The sequence below is a fragment of the Mytilus galloprovincialis genome, chromosome 2, assembly GCF_965363235.1.
Source record: "Mytilus galloprovincialis chromosome 2, xbMytGall1.hap1.1, whole genome shotgun sequence".
Classification (NCBI taxonomy): domain Eukaryota; kingdom Metazoa; phylum Mollusca; class Bivalvia; order Mytilida; family Mytilidae; genus Mytilus; species Mytilus galloprovincialis.
In genome coordinates, this window is record NC_134839.1 from 100524461 (window position 1) to 100542454 (window position 17994).

The 17994-nt window shown below is 30.8% G+C and overlaps 1 protein-coding gene across 1 annotated transcript in view; it reads right to left on the minus strand.

Moving 5' to 3' along the window:
* Positions 1-2986: 2986 nt before the first annotated feature.
* LOC143065126 (phosphatidylinositol 5-phosphate 4-kinase type-2 alpha-like) overlaps positions 2987-17994 on the minus strand; it is a 52429-nt gene continuing 37421 nt past the window's right edge. Inside the window, exon 9 of the mRNA XM_076238494.1 lies at positions 2987-3309. Within this exon, the coding sequence (XP_076094609.1) occupies positions 3125-3309 (185 nt within the window). The 3' untranslated portion in view covers positions 2987-3124. The remainder of the gene's footprint in view (positions 3310-17994) is intronic.

Sequence of the window (17994 nt, forward strand, 5' to 3'; positions counted from 1 at the left end):
CTCAGATAGTATTCTCCTGTTTGGTTTGTTGATCTACCTGTACAAGCTCAGGTACAAGTAATTAGCGATCTTAATCCGGATATCCCTCAGGCGTTAGAACTGTATTGGATTATAACATAAAAAGCCTAAGGGTTATGCAATTACATGCATTTGATTATAATTGATAAAAAAATGGCGTCGGGCTACAAAAAACGATGAAGTTTTGAACGATGGCGGAAGACAATTTAACGATGGCGCAAGACAATTTAACGATGGCGCGAGTCATTTGACGATGGCGCAAGACATTTGAACGATGGCGGGGCTCCATCGTTAAACAGGCCATGGAGATCCCTGATATTATTACAATTGTTACCTTGAAAAAGAGTTCCTAATAAACTTACGAGTTGCATCGATATTCTATGAAATTGTAAATAAAAATCAAATTATCAACCATCTGGAAAGTTTTGAAATGATTTTGGCATCCTCTTAATGAAGTTCCTATTTGGATAATTTTGTTCTGTTATATTAATCTGAAAAAACTCCAATAATTATAAACAGAAAAATATATATATTACATGAATAGATTTATAATTTAGATAACCCCAATTTTATTCATAAATAAACATATATATATGTAAAGGCATTTATAATACTAAAATTTATATTTCTATTTACTTATGACAAATAGCTTTAAAGAATATAACAATAGAACAATATAAATTCCAAAATCTGTTATGTATACCCTGTTTTTTTATGACTTCCTTTCTTCTATATGGAATCTCAAACAAAAATGTAGCAGCCTTGGAAGAACAACTGCTACTGGTGTAAATTGATATTTGAACTTCAAAACATTGCAATGCTACATCAAAAAAGGAGCTCAATAACAATTTATCTATCTAAATAATATGAGGGAAAAAAAAACAGATATAGATGGACTATGGAGTATAAAATTTGCAAGATATGAGCAATAATACAAAATAAACCCTCATCTCATTCAACTGTGAATACAATGTATACCATAGAAAGAAATACTTTTCATGAAAGATGTCTAACCCTAAAATAAATTAAGCGGTTTGTGACTTGTTCTTTGGGATGACTATCTCTCATATGTAAAATTGACAAAGTACATAATTTAAAACGATACACTTCTTAAAAAACAGTTTAGAAAAAAAAATGAGATACACAATGTCATAAGGATATAAATATTTTGAAAGTTTTATTGAAAACTGTGGTAAAAGAAAGAGTTATAGATGACAGATGGAGACAAATTTGGAAACAGAGGGTTTAATCAGCTATGGGAAGCCACATCATTTGTTAAATCACAGAGATAAGAAATGTATGCAACTACAACATACACCTGGCAAACTAAAGGCAGGACAAATATGTACAAATTATACACAAGTCTTTAGTGGCAAAAATATGGTTAAGTCAACTGTTTTAAATACAAAGGAAAAACTAATTCAACTTTCTTAAATTTTCTTCCCAATCCTTGTGTCCTTTTTAAATATCAAAAGAGACTGAGTTTGGAATTATTTGTTAAAATCAGGTACATGCCTAAATGTGTCAATACAAAACAGGGATATTTTATTCTATAGATAGTAATATAACTCGTATCTAAATTTTTGTCCTAGAAGATAACATATTAATCATAACTTTCTGGTTCAATTTCCTATATGTTTTGGCAAGTTTGTTTTCCTTCAAAATTTAACGTTTTTCCCAATATTTCTGTATATGATTTTAATATTTCAATTATCTATATGTTTTACAATCAATCAATTAATCCTTTGACAAAACATTTCTCTGATCCATTATACTTTACACAAAAGGAGTAGGTTTCGATAATGCCTTAATATGGCCCCTATTTCTAGCTTTAAAATTGAAATATAGATTTACTGACTAGCATCACAATGATTCATAGCTAACACAATGAAAAGAAAGGAAATAGGTCTTCTTGATGATAATTTAGATATAGCAGTCATGTGGATTTCTTTCAAATTCAACTGATCAAATATGCTATATAGCAGCTAAAAATGAATAAGAGTTGATTTTTTTTAACAGGACTTTTGGAATATGAGATACCATATTGGTATACAATGTAACTAGACCCAGTTTAAAGCAATTAACATGTTTCACCTCTAAGACTTTTCACAGAATTACTAAAAATTCTAATCTCCATTTCTCTTTATTAACTATAATACATATTTATTATCTATCTATTTATGTAAACCCTGTTTCTCTCTTCCTATTTTTTAATGATACATGGGTCTTATGTTTTTTATGATATATGGGTCTTATGTTTTCCGTTATCTTGGTAATAATGACACAGAAATACAATAGAAATTTCAACTGAAACTTGTACATTGCAAAATAATCCTTCTTAAACAAACTCAAAATCTTTAAATGCAAATTTCAACACACACTTTATGCAGGAAAGGCACTACAAAAATTGGCTATAAATATATCATAAAGTCCTGGTGGTCATTTGCATATGAGAGATGATTAATATAAAGGTTTGTACCATTTAAGCATCCTTTATTGTAGGACAATCTCACATAATTAGTGTGCTAAATAATGCATTTAATATTCATCATCATCAATTGTCAAATTTATAATTTTGATTTTAGGGATTCACAAAAAAATCTTTTGAAGAACAATATATTACAACAACTGTGTATACCTATATAAATCTGTCTTCAGTTATTCAGTTGAAATTTCCATGATAAAAAAATCAATTGTTTAATCTATAAGCAAATGATGTCTGTATGAATAATGCAAGATTACAAATTACTGAATTTATCCTCAGAAAATAAATACAAAACAAAAGGAAAATATATTAGTCAAGAGATTGTATTGAAAGATCAATATCAGTGACTTTAAATTCCATGATAAAGGTAGTAAAATTGTGCTTATAAATTTCAATGTGACAGAGTTAAACCATTCATTCAGTTCAAAAGTCATTTAAACAAAAACTGCAGTCACATAAGGTCACAAAACATTGAATGCAATTTCTTTCAAATTTTTTTTCTTGTTTTTGAGCTTATAATTAGACAGGTGGTCCCTTTTTTTGTAATCTGACATTATCCTTACCAAATAAATATATGAATATGTGTATCCAATAAGATAAAACATGTTTAGGTATAGGTGGTCATTCAATGCATTTGCTGACAAAGTCCAAGAATCTTCGTGCATATTGTTCAGGTTTCACTGTAGATATTTCAGCATTTGCACCATGTTTCATTGTCTTTGCAGCTTGTGCTGTACGTTTTTTCACTCCATATTTTGTCAAAATGTCAATCATTGCTAAGAAGTAAATCTCTCTTCTAGGACAATCTAAAGAAAAATAATCATTAAATTATTTTATGTTATGTGTAAATTTTGCTGTTTATCATAATAACAATAAAGCAGGTGTTTGTTGAAGTCCTTTTAAGGTTTCTGTTAAATACTCACAATCTGACAACTTTTTTAGACCCGCTAATATTAACAGCTTGACATATTCATAGCCAGTTGTCTTTAGTTGAATACCGTTCATTCATTTTTAAATGTCTTTGATTGTGTCTTTCCATCACATACTGATTCATTGATGTATACTCTACCACTTCTTTTATTCATATTTCAAACAGAAATTTCTGTTGGATCTGGGAAGATTTTTTTCAAGTTCAGTCAAGAGAAAAATTAGTACAAGAGCACACACAATGTATTAATGTATTATTTCCATGTTATTCACAAGGTACAAGGCAGGTGACTCTACTACTTAAAATGATATGATCCTTGCTTATTTTCAACTCACATTGATGTATGTACACCTTTAAAACCAGGTGCTCCACAGGGTGCAGCTTTATACGACCGCAGCTTGATTCAGCTCTGAATTTGGATTGTGATCAAATTCTTGATATTATATGGGGTTTTTACACAAAAAAAAATGTCAAGATCTTACAAATCAATTAAAGATTTCTTCTTCAAACTTATTTAAATTCAAAATTAAATAGTTGACACAGCATAGGTTTCTGACACAGAATGAATGTGGTCTAATGAACTTAAAAATATTTTTTTTGCCTTTGAGCAATTCACTATGCTGTTGAATATTAATCCTCTCAAAAAAATGTTTGAAGAAATTTTCTTTTTATTTATGAAATCTGAAATGAGAAAAATTGAACCCCCCCTCCCCCCCAATTTTTTTTCACATCCCCCTTTCCCTTATTCCAAAACTGATCTCAATTCAAATTTCGAATGGAGTTTGCAACATGACTACTCATTTAAATACATCATTAAATATTAAAATGTAAAAAAAGTGCTTGTTATCACTGAATGGTTAAGATTGTTTAAATTTATCAGTTGGTAGTAAAAGTGAATATACATTGTATAATGTATAAAACAATGATTAAAGTTGATTCAACTACTATTCTGGACAAAGAAAGATAACTCCAATTGAAAATTTCTTGCTATTGCACAATATATTGTGCAATTAGATATTTCTTAATTAGATATTTCTTGCTATTGCGCAATACTGTGTAATTAAAAATACTTGCTATTGCACAATACTGTGCAATTACAGATTTCTTGCTATTGTGCAATACTGTGCAATTGAAAATTTCTTGCTATTGCACAATACTGTGCAATTGAAGATTTCTTGCTATTGCTGAATACTGTGCAATTGAAAATTCAATACTTAATATAATAATTTTGGATCCTGACTTGGACCAACTTGAAAACTGGGCCCACAATCAATCAAAGCGCTGTAAGCGCTGTAGGTTGCATTTCTGTAAATATTGACAATGCGATTTCCCATAGGAACTCCTTTTACGGCTAAAACTGTACCACTTTCACTATGAAGTTTTGAAAAAAATCTTATCCTAGAATTGAAAGTTCATTTGCACCACAATTTTTTTCAAAGGTCAAAATATAGGGCTGTGCGGCATATTTTCAACGTTTATATGCCCCGAACTTCTCAGAGTTGAAACTTACACTAATTTTCTTAACTACCCCTACCTCGAATGAAAGGTTACCACAGATTTCAATGTAAACAATATGCACGTGTTTATTTACTGGTAACATTCCCCAGTTCTGTCTCTGCGATATGGAACACAGAGAGCATAACTGGGAACCAGTATGTAAACAAAATTAATTTTCTATGAATATTCTATTTCTCCCCAAAAGAGGCGTGTTGTCAGAAACAGCTGTATTTACAAAGTGCAACCTATACAGACATTTATTCAAATAGAAAACTCTCTAAAACCAGTTTTTCTCACATTATGACTCATTTATCAGAATTATAGTCTTAAAGAAATCACTGTGTATACTCTAAGTTTTTCTTTACTATACATTTTATACCCCCTCCCCTGTTGCAATTTTTTAAAGAATTTGAAAACAAGACTTTAATTATTGCCAGCTTACCCTATGTACATATTTTCTGATAAAAAATGCCTAGAACCTGTTAAAAACTGTTTTGATAACATATTGAAAGCATATCAGAATATTATAAATGTAATGTTTAGCAGTCAATCATCACAACATTCAAGATTATATAAAGTATCCAATCCAGCCTCTGTCTCCAGTCCACATCTTACTGTATGCCTATTTGTCAATTAAAGAACACATTTTCTGCCTCAAATGGTCAATTTAGAATTCTTGTCACAACAGTATCATCTGTAACCATATATCTGACACAATTTAGCTACTATATATACTAGAAGTGTTCAAACAAAGCCATATTTGCAATAGTTGTATGTATGCAGATACCAGTCTGAGATATAAATTCACTTAAAATGTTGTAGAGATGACTGTTAACATCTGATTTTTGCATAACTTCCAAACATAGTTATTGTTTCTATATCAAGAACTTTAAAATCAGAAAATCATAGCATTTACAAGTTAAATTATTTGTTTTATGACCCAGGGGGTAGGCAATTTTCTATGTTTTTTGCCCCTTGGGCCTCAAATTTCCTAAATCAATCTGCTGTTTCTAGCAATTTGAAATATTTAGTACATATTCAGGATAGAACACACTATTGTAAGTTTTCTTGAGATATTTTTGTTTTTCTAGCTTGTATTTGTTATGCCGTGGTGACAAAAAAGAAGAATTAGGTGTTGCGGCTTAATTTTGGGTTATCGAAAGGACACAAATACTCCATAAATAATATTCAGGAAGGATCTATGAGTTTCAATGACTGCGAAGAGTAAATATAAGCACTTTTTAACAATTTAACTTACAAATATGCAAATGTTATGAATTAATTTTGTATCCAGGACTTTAAGTAAACTATGCATACTGTAAACTGTGAATTTATGCTGAGTCATCATATCTAAGGCCCAGGATTCTATCAATCTTCATTAAATATTTATAAAACTTCATATTTGAGTTAATTTCTTTAAAATCTGTGAAATAAAGCAAATTTGGTTAAATTCTGAATGTTCCCCTTTTTCACCCTATATAGGTTGCATTTCTGTAAATATTGACAATGCGATTTCCCATAGGAACTCCTTTTATGGCTAAAACTGTACCACTTTCACTATGAAGTTTTGAAAAAAATCTTATCCTAGAATTGAAAGTTCATTTGCACCACAATTTTTTTCAAAGGTCAAAATATAGGGCTGTGTGGCATATTTTCAACGTTTATATGCCCCGAACTTCTCAGAGTTGAAACTTACACTAATTTTCTTAACTACCCCTACCTCGAATGAAAGGTTACCACAGATTTCAATGTAAACAATATGCACGTGTTTATTTACTGGTAACATTCCCCAGTTCTGTCTCTGCGATATGGAACACAGAGAGCATAACTGGGAACCAGTATGTAAACAAAATTAATTTTCTATGAATATTCTATTTCTCCCCAAAAGAGGCGTGTTGTCAGAAACAGCTGTATTTACAAAGTGCAACCTATACAGACATTTATTCAAATAGAAAACTCTCTAAAACCAGTTTTTCTCACATTATGACTCATTTATCAGAATTATAGTCTTAAAGAAATCACTGTGTATACTCTAAGTTTTTCTTTACTATACATTTTATACCCCCTCCCCTGTTGCAATTTTTTAAAGAATTTGAAAACAAGACTTTAATTATTGCCAGCTTACCCTATTTACATATTTTCTGATAAAAAATGCCTAGAACCTGTTAAAAACTGTTTTGATAACATATTGAAAGCATATCAGAATATTATAAATGTAATGTTTAGCAGTCAATCATCACAACATTCAAGATTATATAAAGTATCCAATCCAGCCTCTGTCTCCAGTCCACATCTTACTGTATGCCTATTTGTCAATTAAAGAACACATTTTCTGCCTCAAATGGTCAATTTAGAATTCTTGTCACAACAGTATCATCTGTAACCATATATCTGACACAATTTAGCTACTATATATACTAGAAGTGTTCAAACAAAGCCATATTTGCAATAGTTGTATGTATGCAGATACCAGTCTGAGATATAAATTCACTTAAAATGTTGTAGAGATGACTGTTAACATCTGATTTTTGCATAACTTCCAAACATAGTTATTGTTTCTATATCAAGAACTTTAAAATCAGAAAATCATAGCATTTACAAGTTAAATTATTTGTTTTATGACCCAGGGGGTAGGCAATTTTCTATGTTTTTTGCCCCTTGGGCCTCAAATTTCCTAAATCAATCTGCTGTTTCTAGCAATTTGAAATATTTAGTACATATTCAGGATAGAACACACTATTGTAAGTTTTCTTGAGATATTTTTGTTTTTCTAGCTTGTATTTGTTATGCCGTGGTGACAAAAAAGAAGAATTAGGTGTTGCGGCTTAATTTTGGGTTATCGAAAGGACACAAATACTCCATAAATAATATTCAGGAAGGATCTATGAGTTTCAATGACTGCGAAGAGTAAATATAAGCACTTTTTAACAATTTAACTTACAAATATGCAAATGTTATGAATTAATTTTGTATCCAGGACTTTAAGTAAACTATGCATACTGTAAACTGTGAATTTATGCTGAGTCATCATATCTAAGGCCCAGGATTCTATCAATCTTCATTAAATATTTATAAAACTTCATATTTGAGTTAATTTCTTTAAAATCTGTGAAATAAAGCAAATTTGGTTAAATTCTGAATGTTCCCCTTTTTCACCCTATATAGGTTGCATTTCTGTAAATATTGACAATGCGATTTCCCATAGGAACTCCTTTTACGGCTAAAACTGTACCACTTTCACTATGAAGTTTTGAAAAAAATCTTATCCTAGAATTGAAAGTTCATTTGCACCACAATTTTTTTCAAAGGTCAAAATATAGGGCTGTGTGGCATATTTTCAACGTTTATATGCCCCGAACTTCTCAGAGTTGAAACTTACACTAATTTTCTTAACTACCCCTACCTCGAATGAAAGGTTACCACAGATTTCAATGTAAACAATATGCACGTGTTTATTTACTGGTAACATTCCCCAGTTCTGTCTCTGCGATATGGAACACAGAGAGCATAACTGGGAACCAGTATGTAAACAAAATTAATTTTCTATGAATATTCTATTTCTCCCCAAAAGAGGCGTGTTGTCAGAAACAGCTGTATTTACAAAGTGCAACCTATACAGACATTTATTCAAATAGAAAACTCTCTAAAACCAGTTTTTCTCACATTATGACTCATTTATCAGAATTATAGTCTTAAAGAAATCACTGTGTATACTCTAAGTTTTTCTTTACTATACATTTTATACCCCCTCCCCTGTTGCAATTTTTTAAAGAATTTGAAAACAAGACTTTAATTATTGCCAGCTTACCCTATGTACATATTTTCTGATAAAAAATGCCTAGAACCTGTTAAAAACTGTTTTGATAACATATTGAAAGCATATCAGAATATTATAAATGTAATGTTTAGCAGTCAATCATCACAACATTCAAGATTATATAAAGTATCCAATCCAGCCTCTGTCTCCAGTCCACATCTTACTGTATGCCTATTTGTCAATTAAAGAACACATTTTCTGCCTCAAATGGTCAATTTAGAATTCTTGTCACAACAGTATCATCTGTAACCATATATCTGACACAATTTAGCTACTATATATACTAGAAGTGTTCAAACAAAGCCATATTTGCAATAGTTGTATGTATGCAGATACCAGTCTGAGATATAAATTCACTTAAAATGTTGTAGAGATGACTGTTAACATCTGATTTTTGCATAACTTCCAAACATAGTTATTGTTTCTATATCAAGAACTTTAAAATCAGAAAATCATAGCATTTACAAGTTAAATTATTTGTTTTATGACCCAGGGGGTAGGCAATTTTCTATGTTTTTTGCCCCTTGGGCCTCAAATTTCCTAAATCAATCTGCTGTTTCTAGCAATTTGAAATATTTAGTACATATTCAGGATAGAACACACTATTGTAAGTTTTCTTGAGATATTTTTGTTTTTCTAGCTTGTATTTGTTATGCCGTGGTGACAAAAAAGAAGAATTAGGTGTTGCGGCTTAATTTTGGGTTATCGAAAGGACACAAATACTCCATAAATAATATTCAGGAAGGATCTATGAGTTTCAATGACTGCGAAGAGTAAATATAAGCACTTTTTAACAATTTAACTTACAAATATGCAAATGTTATGAATTAATTTTGTATCCAGGACTTTAAGTAAACTATGCATACTGTAAACTGTGAATTTATGCTGAGTCATCATATCTAAGGCCCAGGATTCTATCAATCTTCATTAAATATTTATAAAACTTCATATTTGAGTTAATTTCTTTAAAATCTGTGAAATAAAGCAAATTTGGTTAAATTCTGAATGTTCCCCTTTTTCACCCTATATAGGTTGCATTTCTGTAAATATTGACAATGCGATTTCCCATAGGAACTCCTTTTATGGCTAAAACTGTACCACTTTCACTATGAAGTTTTGAAAAAAATCTTATCCTAGAATTGAAAGTTCATTTGCACCACAATTTTTTTCAAAGGTCAAAATATAGGGCTGTGTGGCATATTTTCAACGTTTATATGCCCCGAACTTCTCAGAGTTGAAACTTACACTAATTTTCTTAACTACCCCTACCTCGAATGAAAGGTTACCACAGATTTCAATGTAAACAATATGCACGTGTTTATTTACTGGTAACATTCCCCAGTTCTGTCTCTGCGATATGGAACACAGAGAGCATAACTGGGAACCAGTATGTAAACAAAATTAATTTTCTATGAATATTCTATTTCTCCCCAAAAGAGGCGTGTTGTCAGAAACAGCTGTATTTACAAAGTGCAACCTATACAGACATTTATTCAAATAGAAAACTCTCTAAAACCAGTTTTTCTCACATTATGACTCATTTATCAGAATTATAGTCTTAAAGAAATCACTGTGTATACTCTAAGTTTTTCTTTACTATACATTTTATACCCCCTCCCCTGTTGCAATTTTTTAAAGAATTTGAAAACAAGACTTTAATTATTGCCAGCTTACCCTATTTACATATTTTCTGATAAAAAATGCCTAGAACCTGTTAAAAACTGTTTTGATAACATATTGAAAGCATATCAGAATATTATAAATGTAATGTTTAGCAGTCAATCATCACAACATTCAAGATTATATAAAGTATCCAATCCAGCCTCTGTCTCCAGTCCACATCTTACTGTATGCCTATTTGTCAATTAAAGAACACATTTTCTGCCTCAAATGGTCAATTTAGAATTCTTGTCACAACAGTATCATCTGTAACCATATATCTGACACAATTTAGCTACTATATATACTAGAAGTGTTCAAACAAAGCCATATTTGCAATAGTTGTATGTATGCAGATACCAGTCTGAGATATAAATTCACTTAAAATGTTGTAGAGATGACTGTTAACATCTGATTTTTGCATAACTTCCAAACATAGTTATTGTTTCTATATCAAGAACTTTAAAATCAGAAAATCATAGCATTTACAAGTTAAATTATTTGTTTTATGACCCAGGGGGTAGGCAATTTTCTATGTTTTTTGCCCCTTGGGCCTCAAATTTCCTAAATCAATCTGCTGTTTCTAGCAATTTGAAATATTTAGTACATATTCAGGATAGAACACACTATTGTAAGTTTTCTTGAGATATTTTTGTTTTTCTAGCTTGTATTTGTTATGCCGTGGTGACAAAAAAGAAGAATTAGGTGTTGCGGCTTAATTTTGGGTTATCGAAAGGACACAAATACTCCATAAATAATATTCAGGAAGGATCTATGAGTTTCAATGACTGCGAAGAGTAAATATAAGCACTTTTTAACAATTTAACTTACAAATATGCAAATGTTATGAATTAATTTTGTATCCAGGACTTTAAGTAAACTATGCATACTGTAAACTGTGAATTTATGCTGAGTCATCATATCTAAGGCCCAGGATTCTATCAATCTTCATTAAATATTTATAAAACTTCATATTTGAGTTAATTTCTTTAAAATCTGTGAAATAAAGCAAATTTGGTTAAATTCTGAATGTTCCCCTTTTTCACCCTATATAGGTTGCATTTCTGTAAATATTGACAATGCGATTTCCCATAGGAACTCCTTTTATGGCTAAAACTGTACCACTTTCACTATGAAGTTTTGAAAAAAATCTTATCCTAGAATTGAAAGTTCATTTGCACCACAATTTTTTTCAAAGGTCAAAATATAGGGCTGTGTGGCATATTTTCAACGTTTATATGCCCCGAACTTCTCAGAGTTGAAACTTACACTAATTTTCTTAACTACCCCTACCTCGAATGAAAGGTTACCACAGATTTCAATGTAAACAATATGCACGTGTTTATTTACTGGTAACATTCCCCAGTTCTGTCTCTGCGATATGGAACACAGAGAGCATAACTGGGAACCAGTATGTAAACAAAATTAATTTTCTATGAATATTCTATTTCTCCCCAAAAGAGGCGTGTTGTCAGAAACAGCTGTATTTACAAAGTGCAACCTATACAGACATTTATTCAAATAGAAAACTCTCTAAAACCAGTTTTTCTCACATTATGACTCATTTATCAGAATTATAGTCTTAAAGAAATCACTGTGTATACTCTAAGTTTTTCTTTACTATACATTTTATACCCCCTCCCCTGTTGCAATTTTTTAAAGAATTTGAAAACAAGACTTTAATTATTGCCAGCTTACCCTATTTACATATTTTCTGATAAAAAATGCCTAGAACCTGTTAAAAACTGTTTTGATAACATATTGAAAGCATATCAGAATATTATAAATGTAATGTTTAGCAGTCAATCATCACAACATTCAAGATTATATAAAGTATCCAATCCAGCCTCTGTCTCCAGTCCACATCTTACTGTATGCCTATTTGTCAATTAAAGAACACATTTTCTGCCTCAAATGGTCAATTTAGAATTCTTGTCACAACAGTATCATCTGTAACCATATATCTGACACAATTTAGCTACTATATATACTAGAAGTGTTCAAACAAAGCCATATTTGCAATAGTTGTATGTATGCAGATACCAGTCTGAGATATAAATTCACTTAAAATGTTGTAGAGATGACTGTTAACATCTGATTTTTGCATAACTTCCAAACATAGTTATTGTTTCTATATCAAGAACTTTAAAATCAGAAAATCATAGCATTTACAAGTTAAATTATTTGTTTTATGACCCAGGGGGTAGGCAATTTTCTATGTTTTTTGCCCCTTGGGCCTCAAATTTCCTAAATCAATCTGCTGTTTCTAGCAATTTGAAATATTTAGTACATATTCAGGATAGAACACACTATTGTAAGTTTTCTTGAGATATTTTTGTTTTTCTAGCTTGTATTTGTTATGCAGTGGTGACAAAAAAGAAGAATTAGGTGTTGCGGCTTAATTTTGGGTTATCGAAAGGACACAAATACTCCATAAATAATATTCAGGAAGGATCTATGAGTTTCAATGACTGCGAAGAGTAAATATAAGCACTTTTTAACAATTTAACTTACAAATATGCAAATGTTATGAATTAATTTTGTATCCAGGACTTTAAGTAAACTATGCATACTGTAAACTGTGAATTTATGCTGAGTCATCATATCTAAGGCCCAGGATTCTATCAATCTTCATTAAATATTTATAAAACTTCATATTTGAGTTAATTTCTTTAAAATCTGTGAAATAAAGCAAATTTGGTTAAATTCTGAATGTTCCCCTTTTTCACCCTATATAGGTTGCATTTCTGTAAATATTGACAATGCGATTTCCCATAGGAACTCCTTTTATGGCTAAAACTGTACCACTTTCACTATGAAGTTTTGAAAAAAATCTTATCCTAGAATTGAAAGTTCATTTGCACCACAATTTTTTTCAAAGGTCAAAATATAGGGCTGTGTGGCATATTTTCAACGTTTATATGCCCCGAACTTCTCAGAGTTGAAACTTACACTAATTTTCTTAACTACCCCTACCTCGAATGAAAGGTTACCACAGATTTCAATGTAAACAATATGCACGTGTTTATTTACTGGTAACATTCCCCAGTTCTGTCTCTGCGATATGGAACACAGAGAGCATAACTGGGAACCAGTATGTAAACAAAATTAATTTTCTATGAATATTCTATTTCTCCCCAAAAGAGGCGTGTTGTCAGAAACAGCTGTATTTACAAAGTGCAACCTATACAGACATTTATTCAAATAGAAAACTCTCTAAAACCAGTTTTTCTCACATTATGACTCATTTATCAGAATTATAGTCTTAAAGAAATCACTGTGTATACTCTAAGTTTTTCTTTACTATACATTTTATACCCCCTCCCCTGTTGCAATTTTTTAAAGAATTTGAAAACAAGACTTTAATTATTGCCAGCTTACCCTATTTACATATTTTCTGATAAAAAATGCCTAGAACCTGTTAAAAACTGTTTTGATAACATATTGAAAGCATATCAGAATATTATAAATGTAATGTTTAGCAGTCAATCATCACAACATTCAAGATTATATAAAGTATCCAATCCAGCCTCTGTCTCCAGTCCACATCTTACTGTATGCCTATTTGTCAATTAAAGAACACATTTTCTGCCTCAAATGGTCAATTTAGAATTCTTGTCACAACAGTATCATCTGTAACCATATATCTGACACAATTTAGCTACTATATATACTAGAAGTGTTCAAACAAAGCCATATTTGCAATAGTTGTATGTATGCAGATACCAGTCTGAGATATAAATTCACTTAAAATGTTGTAGAGATGACTGTTAACATCTGATTTTTGCATAACTTCCAAACATAGTTATTGTTTCTAAATCAAGAACTTTAAAATCAGAAAATCATAGCATTTACAAGTTAAATTATTTGTTTTATGACCCAGGGGGTAGGCAATTTTCTATGTTTTTTGCCCCTTGGGCCTCAAATTTCCTAAATCAATCTGCTGTTTCTAGCAATTTGAAATATTTAGTACATATTCAGGATAGAACACACTATTGTAAGTTTTCTTGAGATATTTTTGTTTTTCTAGCTTGTATTTGTTATGCCGTGGTGACAAAAAAGAAGAATTAGGTGTTGCGGCTTAATTTTGGGTTATCGAAAGGACACAAATACTCCATAAATAATATTCAGGAAGGATCTATGAGTTTCAATGACTGCGAAGAGTAAATATAAGCACTTTTTAACAATTTAACTTACAAATATGCAAATGTTATGAATTAATTTTGTATCCAGGACTTTAAGTAAACTATGCATACTGTAAACTGTGAATTTATGCTGAGTCATCATATCTAAGGCCCAGGATTCTATCAATCTTCATTAAATATTTATAAAACTTCATATTTGAGTTAATTTCTTTAAAATCTGTGAAATAAAGCAAATTTGGTTAAATTCTGAATGTTCCCCTTTTTCACCCTATATAGGTTGCATTTCTGTAAATATTGACAATGCGATTTCCCATAGGAACTCCTTTTATGGCTAAAACTGTACCACTTTCACTATGAAGTTTTGAAAAAAATCTTATCCTAGAATTGAAAGTTCATTTGCACCACAATTTTTTTCAAAGGTCAAAATATAGGGCTGTGTGGCATATTTTCAACGTTTATATGCCCCGAACTTCTCAGAGTTGAAACTTACACTAATTTTCTTAACTACCCCTACCTCGAATGAAAGGTTACCACAGATTTCAATGTAAACAATATGCACGTGTTTATTTACTGGTAACATTCCCCAGTTCTGTCTCTGCGATATGGAACACAGAGAGCATAACTGGGAACCAGTATGTAAACAAAATTAATTTTCTATGAATATTCTATTTCTCCCCAAAAGAGGCGTGTTGTCAGAAACAGCTGTATTTACAAAGTGCAACCTATACAGACATTTATTCAAATAGAAAACTCTCTAAAACCAGTTTTTCTCACATTATGACTCATTTATCAGAATTATAGTCTTAAAGAAATCACTGTGTATACTCTAAGTTTTTCTTTACTATACATTTTATACCCCCTCCCCTGTTGCAATTTTTTAAAGAATTTGAAAACAAGACTTTAATTATTGCCAGCTTACCCTATTTACATATTTTCTGATAAAAAATGCCTAGAACCTGTTAAAAACTGTTTTGATAACATATTGAAAGCATATCAGAATATTATAAATGTAATGTTTAGCAGTCAATCATCACAACATTCAAGATTATATAAAGTATCCAATCCAGCCTCTGTCTCCAGTCCACATCTTACTGTATGCCTATTTGTCAATTAAAGAACACATTTTCTGCCTCAAATGGTCAATTTAGAATTCTTGTCACAACAGTATCATCTGTAACCATATATCTGACACAATTTAGCTACTATATATACTAGAAGTGTTCAAACAAAGCCATATTTGCAATAGTTGTATGTATGCAGATACCAGTCTGAGATATAAATTCACTTAAAATGTTGTAGAGATGACTGTTAACATCTGATTTTTGCATAACTTCCAAACATAGTTATTGTTTCTATATCAAGAACTTTAAAATCAGAAAATCATAGCATTTACAAGTTAAATTATTTGTTTTATGACCCAGGGGGTAGGCAATTTTCTATGTTTTTTGCCCCTTGGGCCTCAAATTTCCTAAATCAATCTGCTGTTTCTAGCAATTTGAAATATTTAGTACATATTCAGGATAGAACACACTATTGTAAGTTTTCTTGAGATATTTTTGTTTTTCTAGCTTGTATTTGTTATGCCGTGGTGACAAAAAAGAAGAATTAGGTGTTGCGGCTTAATTTTGGGTTATCGAAAGGACACAAATACTCCATAAATAATATTCAGGAAGGATCTATGAGTTTCAATGACTGCGAAGAGTAAATATAAGCACTTTTTAACAATTTAACTTACAAATATGCAAATGTTATGAATTAATTTTGTATCCAGGACTTTAAGTAAACTATGCATACTGTAAACTGTGAATTTATGCTGAGTCATCATATCTAAGGCCCAGGATTCTATCAATCTTCATTAAATATTTATAAAACTTCATATTTGAGTTAATTTCTTTAAAATCTGTGAAATAAAGCAAATTTGGTTAAATTCTGAATGTTCCCCTTTTTCACCCTATATAGGTTGCATTTCTGTAAATATTGACAATGCGATTTCCCATAGGAACTCCTTTTATGGCTAAAACTGTACCACTTTCACTATGAAGTTTTGAAAAAAATCTTATCCTAGAATTGAAAGTTCATTTGCACCACAATTTTTTTCAAAGGTCAAAATATAGGGCTGTGTGGCATATTTTCAACGTTTATATGCCCCGAACTTCTCAGAGTTGAAACTTACACTAATTTTCTTAACTACCCCTACCTCGAATGAAAGGTTACCACAGATTTCAATGTAAACAATATGCACGTGTTTATTTACTGGTAACATTCCCCAGTTCTGTCTCTGCGATATGGAACACAGAGAGCATAACTGGGAACCAGTATGTAAACAAAATTAATTTTCTATGAATATTCTATTTCTCCCCAAAAGAGGCGTGTTGTCAGAAACAGCTGTATTTACAAAGTGCAACCTATACAGACATTTATTCAAATAGAAAACTCTCTAAAACCAGTTTTTCTCACATTATGACTCATTTATCAGAATTATAGTCTTAAAGAAATCACTGTGTATACTCTAAGTTTTTCTTTACTATACATTTTATACCCCCTCCCCTGTTGCAATTTTTTAAAGAATTTGAAAACAAGACTTTAATTATTGCCAGCTTACCCTATTTACATATTTTCTGATAAAAAATGCCTAGAACCTGTTAAAAACTGTTTTGATAACATATTGAAAGCATATCAGAATATTATAAATGTAATGTTTAGCAGTCAATCATCACAACATTCAAGATTATATAAAGTATCCAATCCAGCCTCTGTCTCCAGTCCACATCTTACTGTATGCCTATTTGTCAATTAAAGAACACATTTTCTGCCTCAAATGGTCAATTTAGAATTCTTGTCACAACAGTATCATCTGTAACCATATATCTGACACAATTTAGCTACTATATATACTAGAAGTGTTCAAACAAAGCCATATTTGCAATAGTTGTATGTATGCAGATACCAGTCTGAGATATAAATTCACTTAAAATGTTGTAGAGATGACTGTTAACATCTGATTTTTGCATAACTTCCAAACATAGTTATTGTTTCTATATCAAGAACTTTAAAATCAGAAAATCATAGCATTTACAAGTTAAATTATTTGTTTTATGACCCAGGGGGTAGGCAATTTTCTATGTTTTTTGCCCCTTGGGCCTCAAATTTCCTAAATCAATCTGCTGTTTCTAGCAATTTGAAATATTTAGTACATATTCAGGATAGAACACACTATTGTAAGTTTTCTTGAGATATTTTTGTTTTTCTAGCTTGTATTTGTTATGCCGTGGTGACAAAAAAGAAGAATTAGGTGTTGCGGCTTAATTTTGGGTTATCGAAAGGACACAAATACTCCATAAATAATATTCAGGAAGGATCTATGAGTTTCAATGACTGCGAAGAGTAAATATAAGCACTTTTTAACAATTTAACTTACAAATATGCAAATGTTATGAATTAATTT